The following is a 13,774-nucleotide window of genomic DNA, read 5'->3' as shown; positions in this document are numbered from 1 at the left end:
ACTGCAAGGGTTAAGTGCTTGTTTTGGTCTAGGGAGGAAAATAAAGTTATATTCACCAGATCCTCAGAGGTGGCTTGCTCTTAGACCCTAGAACTTCTCTCCCCCTCCACTGCAGTGGTCTATGGTCCCCGAGTCATCATGTTCTATACACATTATAAAGGATGGGAGAATGCCAAATGACATACCATTGCTGCAGTGGAGGAGACAGGCTGGAGGGAGAGCAGTCACAGCTGGCCAGCTCTGAGGTTCAGGCGAGTATAACTTTATTTTCCTCCATAGACCAAAACAAGCACTTAACCCTTGCAGTGCAGCCCCACTGCAAGGGTTAATGAAACATTTCACCAGAGTTCTGATTTCACATGGGGACTGACCCTTCCCTGCTCTGTCCAAAGCAAACATAAATAAATGTTTTGCCTAGAGATACCAGCTCTAACCCTGGGCAGTAGTAACTATTGAGCCCATGATCACATTTGTCTGCTGTGGCAATGTGCATGAAGATGCTTGTTTTTGTTGCCGCATGTGAAAACACATGTCCTTTTGTAAAACACACTGCAGTGCCATTCATTCGTAATGCCACCGCAAGGCATCGTATGCTTTCACGTTTGTGAAGTCATACCAAAACGCATGGTTACAAAGTACCTTACATGTTGTTGCAGCACGTTTAGAAAAAAAATGGGTGCAGGGACTTGGTGTGATTGCCAGGCATATGGCAGCCCATTCATTTGCGATGCACGCACCGGCCCCAGTGTGAACGGGTGATAACAGGACCTCTTTTTCAACACAAACTCTCCCTGACATCATCCCTTGTTTCCTTATACATACCCAGAGCCGTAGCTAGCTCCTTTTGCACCCGAGGCCAGAACAGAAAATTGTGCCCCCCTAACAGGCGTGTGATGTCACCCAATGACACATGCGCGGCATCATGTGATGTCATGCACCCCTGCCCCAGGCAGGGGAGAGCAGCAGGGATCCGAGGAGAAGCTGAAGCCTTTGCCTCCCCTCTTCTCCCTGCCGAGCTGCGGTTGCGTTGGCCACCTGGTGCCCCTGTTACCATGGCTCCCTGTGCTTGCCATGGCAACAGGGGTAAGAGGGTGCAGCCAGGCCGACCCTGGCTGCGCCCCCACTCAACTGCGCCTGAGGCAAGTGCCTCACTTACCCCATGGTAGCTACAGCCCTGTACATACCAATATCCTTGCTAATTACTACTACCATTGAGACTACCATTAGGGTAAGAAAGGTCTGTCACCAGCACAATATGCATGTTTTCTACAATGCCATTCAAAGTTCCCGCGCACCCTGCACAACAGGTTAAAACCACTATAATCTGCGAAGATATAGTGACTGACAAGTCCCATTCTAGAGCAGCCTCCCTGTGCTGAACGCACCATCACTGCCCTCTCTCCCTGTTCCTAAGTAATAAGTATACCACGTGCTCCGCTCCTCTTCTGCCACAAACAACAACGCACATCACATGACGCTTTGCATGCTGACGTCATCAGCAGGCGCCCTGCGCTGTCAGGCCAAAACACTCCCAAATGCGACGTATGGGGGTCAATAGCGTCTCGCTGTCATGGTAACAAGAAACTTTCGGGGAGGAGTGTCGTGCAGGAAGACGTAGCTTTGGCGGGAGTCTGGAAGCATATTGCAGAGACGGGAAGTAAGTGGCGCAGTGGCGATTATCTGCCAGTGACTGTCCTCTCTACAGAGGTTGCATGGCTATACCTGTAATAGATGTTTAAATAAGTGATGCTGCAGGGGGTGGAGGCCGTGTAATGGAAGGGTCACTTGCTGGTTTCATACTGTAGTGTTCCTGTCCCAGTTATGCGGTGGGTTTACTCACACGTGTAGAAGCATTTGCGGGGAAACTTACTAATACTGGAGCAGCTGTGCATAGTAACCAATCAGCTTCTATCATCAGTCTGTTCAGTAAAGCTTTGCAAATGAAAGCTAGAATCTGATTGGCTGCCATGCCCAGCTCTTCCAAATCCTATATTCTCTATTCTTATGGTCACCACACATGTTACAATCTGACTATACAATCAACATTAGATCTAACAGCTGTCATATAACCACCTATCTAGTCTATACAATCTGCATCCAATCAGACAGACCCTTGCACTACATAGTTGTTGGTAGATCTAAAGTAAATTGTACAATCAGATTGTAAGGTGTGTGTGTGGTGAGCTTTTTAGGGTCCATTTACACCACGTGTTGGGGCTGCTCTAGCTGTTGTGAGGTGACCAGCGCAGCCACAATGCACTGCGTTGGTGTGTGCTAAAAACAAAAAAATACAGCATGCCTTAGTTTTTTTTCAGTGCAGTGGGATGCTGGCGCACAACAACCGCCTCGCACCCCGCTGTGCGCGTAGAACTGAATGAAATGTGTGATAAAGTACTAAAAAAAAAAAAGTACATCGGGATCGGCGCTATGTGTTTTGGGCAGCGGCTGGTGTGATTTGGCCCTTAGTAAATTCCTCCCATTGTGTGTGATGGCTTGGTAGAGTATGGGTTAAATCGTGAGTAGTGATGGGCATGTGAGAGGGTTCTGAGTGAATCACACCAAGAAATCCTCCAGTGTTTTGGAGAATATCTTCCACATGTAGCATAGTTGTATATTTTATAGTAAACTGCACTGTGTCCATAGTTCACTTTCCAGCAATACAGTGTGTACATGTTCTATCTATGCTTCCAGTGCCACCATGCACCTTTTGTCCCCGTGAGGTAAGGTTACCTTACCTTAGTATGTCCAGGCTGTCACCCCCGGGGCCTCTCCAGCGAGAACGCGGCCTTCCTCCGGTACCGGTAGCTGTCAGAAAGCACGGCGTCGCGTCATTACATGGCGCCCGGCTTCCTGATTGGCCGGCCAGGTGGCTCTATCTAGAGGCAGAGTCAGCTGTACCCGCCCCTCCCCCGTCCGTTCCGCCAGTCAGTGCTGGAGGATCGGACAGGGGGGGAATCCCTGCAGGGAGTGAGAGTTAAGGCTCTCTGCAGGGATAGATCGAGAAGTGAGCGAGCGACGCTATGTGTTCGCTCACTTCCCGATCTATTGAGCCGATCTGTGACAGTTTAATTGTCACAGGTCGGCTAGAACTATGAGGCTGAGTGATGTTCACTCGCCTCATAGTTCTCCTTTTAAGATGGGGCTTTACCAGTGCTTTGCAAAGTGGCAAAATGATATTTCTATCCCATGAGTAAATCCCTCTTTTATTAATACAAGATCATACACTACTGGTTTTATCAGCTGCAGCTTGCCACTGCATGCTATTGCTCAGTCTATAGTCTAGAACAGTGGTTCTCAACCTGTGTAACCTCCGGACCCACATTTGTCTTTGGTAATTTTTCTATTTTTTTAAGATCCACCCAGTCTCCCTACATTACTAGAACTGGAGTGGATCCTCTAGCCTGGGGTCCAGGGTGGGCTGCTGTGCTGTGACGGACCTCCATCCATATGCGCATTGCTTGTACAGCTCCCTTGTGTGTCCTGTAGATGCGAGGGAGCTGTAAGCAATGCACGTATAAAGGGAGCTCACTCATGGCCATACCCCCAGCCCACCCCACCTCAAGCTGACACTCGGCGCCTGGCGGCATATTTTGAATGGCTGCTTGGTGTGAGAACTGACAGTGCTGCGCTAGGAGGAGGCTGAGGAGTGTCTCACCTAGAAAAGTGGAAGGCATGTGGTGACCCGCTGAACATGGGGTTGCAACCCACTTTTGGGTCACGACCCACCAGTTGGGAACCAAAGGTCTATAAGGACCCCAAGATCCTTAAAAACCCCTCCCAGTGTGTATTCCACATGCATGCTCTTTGCTCCCAAGTGCATGACCTTACATTTTGTTTAGATTAAAGCTCATCTGCCACATCGCTGCCCTCTCTCCAATTTTATCTGATCTTGTTGCAGGGATTCTATGTTGAGAGATCTTATTTTGTATCGTCAGCAAACACCGGCAGGGGGATATTTATTCCCACCTCAATATCATTTATGAAACGGGATAAACAGAATTGGCTCCAAGGCTGAACCCTGGGGTACACCACTCACCGCTTTAGACCACTTAGAGAATGAGCCATTTATTCCTACCCTTTGGATGCGGTCCTGCAACCAGTTCTCTACCCTTGTGTATATATATATAGGTTCTTCAGTGCCAATCGACGTTAGTTTGTAAACTAACCATTTGTTGGGTGATGTATCAAAAGCCTTTGCAAAGTCTGGAAAGATTAAATCAACTGGGATTCCCCTGTCCACCTTCCAACTTACTTCCTCATAGAATGTTAACAGATTTGTCTGGTAAGAATGGCCTTTCATAAATCCGTGCTGGTTCGTACTTATGATACTGTTCTCGCATTCAAATTTTTGAATATAATCCTTGACCATTCCCGTAAGAACTTTGCATATTAATGATGTAAAGCTTACTGGCCTGTAGATGCCTGGTACACATCTTTTACCATATTTGCTTTCAATCTTCTGGTACCTCTCCCATTCTTAATGTGTTCTTAAACATTAAATGCAATGTTCTGACAATAAGACTCAGTTCTTTGGGAGCTCGTGGATTTAAGCCATCTGGTCCTGGAGATTTCATAGTGTTTATTTTTTTTTTTAAGCCTTTCTTACCTAAGCCTCTGTTAGCCACTGGGCTTCGTCTAGTCCATTATTAGAATCGTTTTCACTTTGTTTATCATACCCGTCTTGCTAATCAGTTAAAACAGAAGAGAAGAAAGTCCTCAATACCTCTGCTTTTTCCCCTGTCACTTGTAACCAGCTTTCCCTGCTCATCTTTTATGGAGCCGTCTTTACTTTTTTACTATTTATGGAATTTTTGGGGTTACTTTTACTCTCTATAGCCATTTGTTAGAGGTGCACTGAAATGGAAATTTTTAAAACGAAACCAAAATAAAAGAAATTGTCAGACCGATACCGAAAATGATCACCCGACAGTACTGGGTGAGTATTTCGGCCGGTTTGTCAGCTAGCTAAGGGTCAGGATGTAGCACGGATGTCGGGAGCTGCAGTGAGACACGTCTGCTCAGTCTCACATCCCGGCCACGCCCCTTTTATTAAATATTTAATGTATCACTTCTCCCTCCCTTTTAGATTGTAAGCCCTCAGGGGCAAGGCCCTCCTTACCATCTTGTCTTGTATTGTGATTGTAATGTCTTCCTTATATTTTAAAGCGCTGCACAAACTGTTGGCGCTATATAAATCCTGTATTATAATAATAATCTCTAGCTGGTGTTTCCACCATTTGCCTCGTTAGAGTAGACAAGTGACGTGCCTTTGATGAGCGCTTGGTTCTGTTTGGCCGATCAATATCTGGGTAACTGAAGTTCCCCATAACTATAACATTGATTTCCCTCCCCACCATCTCTGTCTGTGAGATTAGTTGAAGCTCATCCGTTTTCCTTATGGTTGGGGGTCAATAGCAAATGCCCATCGATAATGCACCATTTTTATCACTTGTGCTTATCTCTAGCCATAAGCACTCTGCAACACCCCCCGATGTCTTATTGATGTCGTTGCGCACATTTGCCATCAGATGCCATGTACATGCATGCCCCTTCTCCTTCTATTTTTTTGATCCCACCTAAAGCGGACCTTTACACTAACAAATCTAATTCTACCAATGCATCCCTCTATGTATGATGATTAATAATAACATAGACATGTCAAGTGTAAAATGCTGTGATTTTGAAATACTTACACTTGCAGAGCACTCACTTCCTGCTTTGAAAGTGCAAACGACTTCAGTTTGCCAATGCAATGCTCACTGGGATTGCCTTGTCATCAGCAGAGCATTGCTGGGAAATCTTATCTGTAATCTCGGGAGATCTCAGGGAAAGGCATTTTCCTCCCCTGAGATGATGTGCATGCTCATATGTCCTAGTCACATGTGTAGTCACATGTGCCAGAAATCCAGGAAGTAATAGGAGAGCTAGTAATCTGCCCTTAGTTAACATGGCCACTGTCAGAAGACTGGGGAAGAAAAGAGAAACAAGGTATGCAAAGAATACAAAGCCGGCAATTGTCTGGAAGTATGTGTTTGTAGATTGTCATCACTAAACATTTCTAAAAGTGTGTTGTTATTTTAAAGATATGGGTAAAGGTCTGCTTTATGTAAAATGTACCCTTCGATTATTCGCAGTCCAGTCATGGGTGCTGTCAAACCAGGTTACTGTTATTCCCACAAGGTCATACTCTTCCTTAATTAGTAAAAGCTCTATATCTTCTATTTTGTTTGCCAGACTTCTAGCATCTGTAAACATGGCTTTCATTATTCTGCTGGTGTTCAGGTTTTTATCACTATTATTTTTAGCCTTCTTATTATTGGGCTCTCTAATGGCACACTAAAGATTTCTGCCAGACTCTCTTTATTGGACGATGTTAAAGTATCTTTCCTTGTATATGTTATTGATACAGTATTGTCACCCTTTTTGCTCCTCCTACGCCTTCTCCCCTTTTCTCTGTACTCCTCTGTACTCTGTGACCTTTTTGAATTTTGCTTGCTGTCTGAGGTGGTTGTTTTTGATCCCTCCCCCCAGATCCTAGTTTAAAAGTTCCTCCTAGTCCAGGGGTCAGCAACCTTAAACACTCAAAGAGCCATTTGGACCCGTTTCCCACAGAAAAGAAAACACCGGGAGCCACAAAACCCTTTTGGCACCTAAAATGAAGATAACACTGCCTATATCGTTCTTTACCTCTGTGCTATGTATAGCATGTATATAGGTATATGTGGGCTTAGTAACGCACTGAACTCTGGGCTTACCTGAGACCCCGCAGAGCCCACCTGAGAGTGACCCTGCAGAGCACACCATAGATCCTGTACAGCCCATCTGAGACACTCTATGGGGGGCTCTGCAGGGCCTCAGGTGGGCTGGTCGCCGGGGTCTCTTTCCCTGTACCTCCTCCCAACTCCGCTTACCTGCTGCTGCGGCCTGGCCTCCTCCACCCCCTCCCATGTCACCTCTGCCTACCGCACCTGGTACAGCTGATACTCATGTAAGAGGCCCCCAGGCTGCCCAGACCCCTCACATGGGTACCGGCCGTAAAATCGTATGTGCAAGAGAACCGATCTGCCCTGGATCAGCTGTTCGGTCCTGAAATGTCACTTTCATCTGACTCTGTGAGGGCGATCTCGCATTCCACCCCACTCGCAAAGTCGGATAGAAGTGACATTTCAGGACCGAACAGCTGTTCCAGGGCAGATCAGTTCTCCTGCACATACGATTTGCGACGTCGATCTGCCCTGGAACAGCTGACAAATGCTTGGAATGCTTGACCTATTGGTGATCACACATTCCAGCACCAAAAAGATCCCCCACCACCCCCGGCTCCTCATTCGAACTCGCCCGCCAAGCCTCACAGCCAGCATCCCAGCCAGACAGTGTGCACTGCAGGGGGCGGGGCATGTGACACACGTCTCCTCTCCCGCCACCTGTTACTAGGGACCCGGCCGAGAGAGGAGATGAGTCACACGACCCACCCCCTTGCTGAGAAGCCTGTCTGCAGTGCGGGGACCCTGCACTGCCGCATTTTCCCCCGGGGGGGGTACCCAGGATCAACCTCACTGGGGCCCCCCCCCACAGCCTCAGGCCCCGTTGGTAGTTCCGCCCCTGGACAGGGAGCCGCAGCAGAGGAATGGAAGAGCCACATACGGCTCCGGAGCCGTGGGTTGCTGACCCCTGCTCTAGTCTGTTAACTATATTTCCTCCCCATTTAGGTGCAGTCCATCCCTGCTGTAGAGCCGGTGGCCGAATGAACTATTTTTGTGATTTACAGACTATTACCAGAGAGTGCAACCAGGTCCCCAACCACCATTCCCGAAGCACAGCTTGGTCAAAACTCACCGCTACTCTGCTGATTGTACAATAATGGAGCAATATCATTGTGATGAAGTCAACCAAATGTTCTCTCCTCCTGTTAATGTGTTCCCTGACAGCCTGTAACAGAGCCTGAATGGTCTAGTTTTCTACTGACTCCACTGCAGCTAAGCAATTTGGGCTGGTCCAGAACCCACCCCAGCTTATGATTGGACAGTAAAAGAGCAGCAGTACACTGAAGTCATCATTATGCTCCCCTTGTGTAAGAATGTGCTTAGGCTGAAATACAAAGCCGTAGAGGGTTGTCTTGCAGTGCTGATTCTCTGTCTTTTTCCCAGTCTTCATGCTGCTATGCAGGAGACTAATATCAAGATTGAATCATGTACTTATGCTAGTTCAATTTAAAAGTACATTTCTTTTCTTATGGATTAATAACTGCAGTTTAATCTATCTGGAAGTTGCGATCTCTTCCATGAATATATTCTAGCTTCATACTATAGTTCTGGATTTTTGCCAGGCATCTTAATTGTCACTTCCCCAGGTTACACAGTAATGTAGAAAGTCACATGTCTATAGAGTTCAATCAGGAACACATCATGATTTTGTAGTTTTGTTACTGTCAATGTCCCAATTGTTACCCCTGATTTATGGAATGCTGGATAACTCATATTAATGTATAGTCAATGCTACAACGTTTCTAAGAGCCACCTATCAGATTCAAACCTGTCACGTAAGTTTGAATTTTATTGAGGATACAAGAAGCGGAGAGATTGGGGGCTGTGTGGAAGCGTCTTCAGGAAGTACAGTAGCAGCGACCCTGTGAGTTTCTGTGCATGCATGTCATCATGGCTGTGGCGGCTGAAGGGAGCCAAGAATTGTTAGGCAAGTATTTCACAGCTCTGCAGACTAGATTAGTTATTGAGCAGCATGTGGTTAGCTTTAAAGTAGCTTGGGCTGGCAAGCTTCGGGTCTATATTCGTTTGATGTAAAACATATTGTTTTTTACTTTGATATGCTCATGTTTTAATTTATATATTTTTTTCTGCAGACCTTAAGAATGGATTTCAAGCGTAAAAAAGGGGGTTTCCCAGCCTCCCAGACCAAGAAACAAAAATCAGACTGGGATGACGATGGCCCCTCGCAGTTTGAGGAGGAACTGGCTAACCTGGATGAAATTGAAGCAGATATGGCCACAGAGATGAATGAAGCAGATATGTTGCCTGTTGGTAGGTGAAGTATTTGGTTACTGAATAGTGGGGTTGCATCACAAAAACTGTAAATAAAAGTGAAGCAACTGGTCAGGGCAACTAACAAGATTCCATGCTGTGTTGAAAGGTGAAAAATGAAAATATCCTGATATGGTAATGGTTGCAATTACAGTTAATGCTCGACTCTGTTTAAAGCCCTTGGGTAAAGGTTAGGTCAGTCCAACACTGATTACTAAGGATGAGCCTTGGGTTTGCTGCTACAGTGCGTTTGTGGTGTCGCAAATTAAGGGGTGTGGAATTCCTCTCGCCCGACGCCCTGGAAATATGCAGTTCAGGGCGTGTTTTTAATTTTTTCTACAATTAGCCCTGCTTTGTGCAAGCCACCCAGGTCACTTGTATACCAGGCTGTTTGTGTCCCCTCAAGATCCATCCTCCTCCCTTCATGCTGTGATTTTTTTTTTTTGGGGGTCACCCGTTTTTCTGGGGGACCCAGGACCACTGCGATCATTTCAGGATGGAGAGCAGGGAGCAGAGCGGAGAATGTCTGCTCTGTGACCAGTGAGACAGCAGAGCTGTACTCACAGCCTTCTTGTCTCAGCTGTCACATGTGGAGCTGTACAGAAAATGGAGCACAATACTGTGCTCGATCTCCTGTATTGGAGGGCAGGTTCCATTAAGATTAAACAACCTACTACACCGTGCTAAGGTGTAATAGTGATTATGTGTTAAGCTGCAGTACTAACAGGTGAAAATAAAGCTCAACAAAACATGAACATTAACTCAGCTCCCCGCGGACACCAAGGACGCCGGTCCCGGGCCCGTAGGAGGGGCAACGGAGCCCAGGAAGCACGGCAAGGGTGTCCGCGGCGGCCCCTTCTTCGGGACACAACAGTCGGCTCTACAAGTTTAAACAGAGTCCCGGCGGCAAAAGTCGCCGGGAGTCTGTTTAAACAGCCCCTATGCTGGCGACGTACACTGTACGTCTTCAGTCACGAAGGGGTTAATGCACTGCGCTAACCCAAGCAATAATGAAAAAAAATTGTGTGCAACCTGTATCTAGTGAAATGATTATTTCATAGATTCATATAAGTGCCCAAAAATATAAATTTTGCTTCTCATATAAGCAAACAAAACAGAATTATCATATAAGCAAACAGAAATATATATATATAACTGGATATAGTGTCCAATTGATAGTGAAAACGTCTCAAAATGTTGACAAATCCTCCAAAGCAGGGCTCTCTGTGTCCATAAAGTATGTATTGACTTTAAATAGTGCCAACTTCTTCCACCAATGTAGAACTTTACTCCACCGTGATCCAATCCCACATGACACCGGAGTTCTGGGGCTACCCTATATAGGATAAGCCATCAGGGTTTTTATCCCTGGTGTTTCTCCTCTGCTACTCACCACTGAATTAGCTTATTAACTCATGTAGCCTTCACTCACTCCTTTCTCCTCCACTCGACTGCTTAAAACCTAGGCCCAAACATAAATGTAGTTGCCTCTCGTTGTAGAGTATTTCACAACTTAGACTTTTGTTATGGATTGAAAAATCAAGGAAATGACAGTCATGTTAGAAATCCTCCGGTCAAACAAATCAAAGCATGCCAGTACCAGGAAGCGTGCGTCTACTCCACCCACCCGATGCGTTTCGTCACTACGACTTCTTCCAGAAAGAAACTAAATGTATCCAATCTTGTCAGAAATGTTTCAACTGCTACACAGACTTCCGCCTCTCTTCCTACCTGCAGGAGATTGCCAAGTGCAGGGGGCACATGGCACTGCTATTTGTTAATAGGAATTTAGAACACCTTTTTCATGTAGAGGAGAGGTGGAGGTGTTCTTTAGTCCTATGGTAGTAGCACTGCTCCTCCCCAGATAGAGTAAAGTTAATAAGAATTGTTACCCTAGGACAGGAAGTGTGCCACTGACAGGATCACTAGGTAAAAATAAAGGGAAATGGCCTAAAAACGGAGGCAACCACCATGTCTGAGGACAAGTAAGCTGCAGTGCATAGAATTTCCGGGTTTTGTATAATCTTTACCTGTGGCTTAATGCGTGTTAAAACATACTGTAGCAAATACGTACTCAAAAGCAGCATGAATTTGCTATAGTATGAATTCAGTTGTAATGTAATGAGTGCAGTTTAATGATTTGCTGCTTGAAGACCACATTGTTAATTTATTCTTTTTTGTTTTATTCTTAAATTACTTCAGTGAAACTCTCAGACAAGATTTCACCAAAATGGCTCCGACCTCCCCTTCCCAGTATTGACACTCTAAACGATTCTGTGTGTTTTCATCAGATTGAATTGGACCATTATGTGGGTAAGTTACAGATAGGTATATTCTGCTGTCTCTAATTCAAGGTGGTGATAAAATATAATAGTTAAAAGGAACCGGTCTTAGGAGAAGTAAGTAGGTTGACTCGCTGACCTGAAGATAATAGTGGCTTTTCTGTTTTGCTAATCCCCTTGACCTGGAACAGTCTTGTATATAGCAGGTCTCTGGGCACCTGGCATGTGCATGTTTGTTTTTGCCTAGTGACTTGGGAAGTTTTCGTACATAGGCACACCTGAGGCATGCTTACATGTTATCACATAAGGGCATCACAAGCTTCCAGCTCCATTCAGCAGGGAGGAGATTGGCGAACGGATGTCTACCTCCTCGCTTTCCACGCACACCCATGATGCCGGGCCCTCAGGAGGGGTAGTGGAGCCCAAGAAGCAAGGCGGGGGTAGTCACGATACTCTGTTCAACAGCCCGTGGAAGTGATCCGGCAGCAGAGGGACTTTGTCAAGGGACAAAACTCCAAAGCTGCAGCTCTTGTGGAATGTTCCCAGTCTGCAGTGATCAGGACCTACCAAAAGTGGGCCAAGGAAGTGCACTGGTGGACCATCAACAGGGTCATGGGCGGCCAAGGCTCACTGATACACGTGGCGAGTAAAGGTTGGCCTGTGTAGTCTAAACCAATAGAAGAGCTACTGTAGCTCAAATTGCTAAACAAAAGTTGATGCTGGTTTCGATAGAAAGGCGTCTGAACACAGTGCATTGCAGTTTGTTGCGTATGGGTCTGCGTAGCCGCAGACTGGTCAGCGTGTCCATGCTGACCCATGGCCACTGCCAAAAGCTCCTACAATGGGCACTTGAGCATCAGAACTGGACCACGGAGCAATGGAATAAGGTGGCCTGGTCTGATGAATCACATTTTCTTTTACATCTCGTCAGCGGTACGTTGGAAGCCTATTCAAAATGTATAGGCTACCTTACAGCAATGGATATTAATGCATGTGTGGTAATGCACCCCAACAGTGTGAATCTTGGCTATAAGCTTATTTATTACTTGTTAAGAATATGTAAGTAATTTATTGTTCATAGCCTTGAAAAGTGAGTGTTCAGGCTAGAGGCTGAACATTCAAGTGCACCTGTTCCTTTGCTCTGTTATTGAGTTTTGATAGGTCTGTGCCTGGCCTTCCTCCTTTCGTAGCAAGGTCTGGCCATGGTGAAGAAGAAAATTCTATCTAGGTTATTTGCATTCCAATATATGCTTTTTTTCTGTGAGAGTAAGACATAGCATCCAGAGGCAATGCCCCTAAACACAGGGAGAAAACACTAACTCAGTGTAGACTGGAGTTCCTAGTGGGATCTGAACCAAGGACCCCTATTTCTGTATGGCAAGAGATGCCAACAACTCTGGCCTTGCTGCCCGCACGCAGCCTGGTTTTGTGTAGAAGCCAGTTTACATACCAGCTGCTCTCAGGACAGGCTTTGTTCTGTGTAAATAAGGAAGTAGAACATTGTAGAAGATATCAAGTGTAATTAGTGCCATAGGGAAGCAATACACTTGGCAACGTTTGCCTGTTGTCCCTTTTTTCTGACCGTTTGAATCAAGTGAATGTAATGGATTGTCATGCCAAGGGAAGTGGATGGGTGAGGGGGGCCAGGAATTCCCCTGGTGATGATCTAAATTTCACCTTCACTAGAGGGCTGATAGGGAGGGGGAAACGGTGTTCTACTTTGTGTAGGTGGATAGGTCACGTATCACTTGTTTCGAATTGCTGCTGTTAACTGTGTCAAATGCCACTTTAAATTTAATTGACTCTTTACGCTTCCGGGTGTTATTGATTTTCTGAACCATAAAGCACAATCGTTTAATTATCGGTCATCTATATGATTATTTGTTTTCTGTAGTACTAATATTGTCTGTTGAAGCATGTGGTAGTATTAATTGTATAGAGCTGTTAGAGGTCTGCCGGGACCCTGTCTCTCTTTCTCCCCATCTCAACCAACAAATGGCTATGGTGCACAATGAAAGGTTTGTTTTTTATTAATAAAAGGGAAAGACTAGTGGCAGTTTTGCAGTATACTAGAAAACTTTGTATGTGATATGCTGTTCTGAGAAGGCAAATGCTTTTTATCATTCTGTTAAACTGCAACTCCAAGCAAGTATGTTTTTGGTTTTGCAAAGAATAAAGAAGGGTTAGAGCAGGGGTGGAAAACTCAGGCCCTCCAGCTGTGGTGAAACTACAAATCCCATGATGCATCTGCCTCTGCGATTCGTGCCCGTGGCTGTGAGAATCTTGCAAAGCCTCAAGGGACTTGTAGTTCCACAACAGCTGGAAGGCCGGAGTTTGCCACCCCTGGGTTAGAGCATAGATCAGGTTGTCCCGTTGTTGACTGCCATTCAGGTAGAAAGTGAGAGAAATCTCTTCATTAGGATTGCACAGAGCAGTAAAGAACCTTTTTGGAGTCCT

At 45.8% G+C, this 13,774-nt stretch overlaps 1 protein-coding gene across 1 annotated transcript in view; it reads left to right on the top strand.

Annotated features, from left to right (window-relative positions):
• Positions 1-1,513: 1,513 nt before the first annotated feature.
• POLD1 (DNA polymerase delta 1, catalytic subunit) overlaps positions 1,514-13,774 on the top strand; it is a 123,946-nt gene continuing 111,685 nt past the window's right edge. The window contains 3 exon segments of the mRNA XM_018562789.1: positions 1,514-1,657; positions 8,858-9,044; positions 11,238-11,348. Coding sequence (XP_018418291.1) covers positions 8,867-9,044; positions 11,238-11,348 — 289 coding nt within the window. The 5' untranslated portion in view covers positions 1,514-1,657; positions 8,858-8,866.

Source organism: Nanorana parkeri, unplaced genomic scaffold, assembly GCF_000935625.1.
Source record: "Nanorana parkeri isolate BGI_ZX_2015 unplaced genomic scaffold, ASM93562v1 scaffold600, whole genome shotgun sequence".
Lineage (NCBI taxonomy): Eukaryota > Metazoa > Chordata > Amphibia > Anura > Dicroglossidae > Nanorana > Nanorana parkeri.
This window is presented reverse-complemented; position numbering and strand designations above follow the sequence as displayed.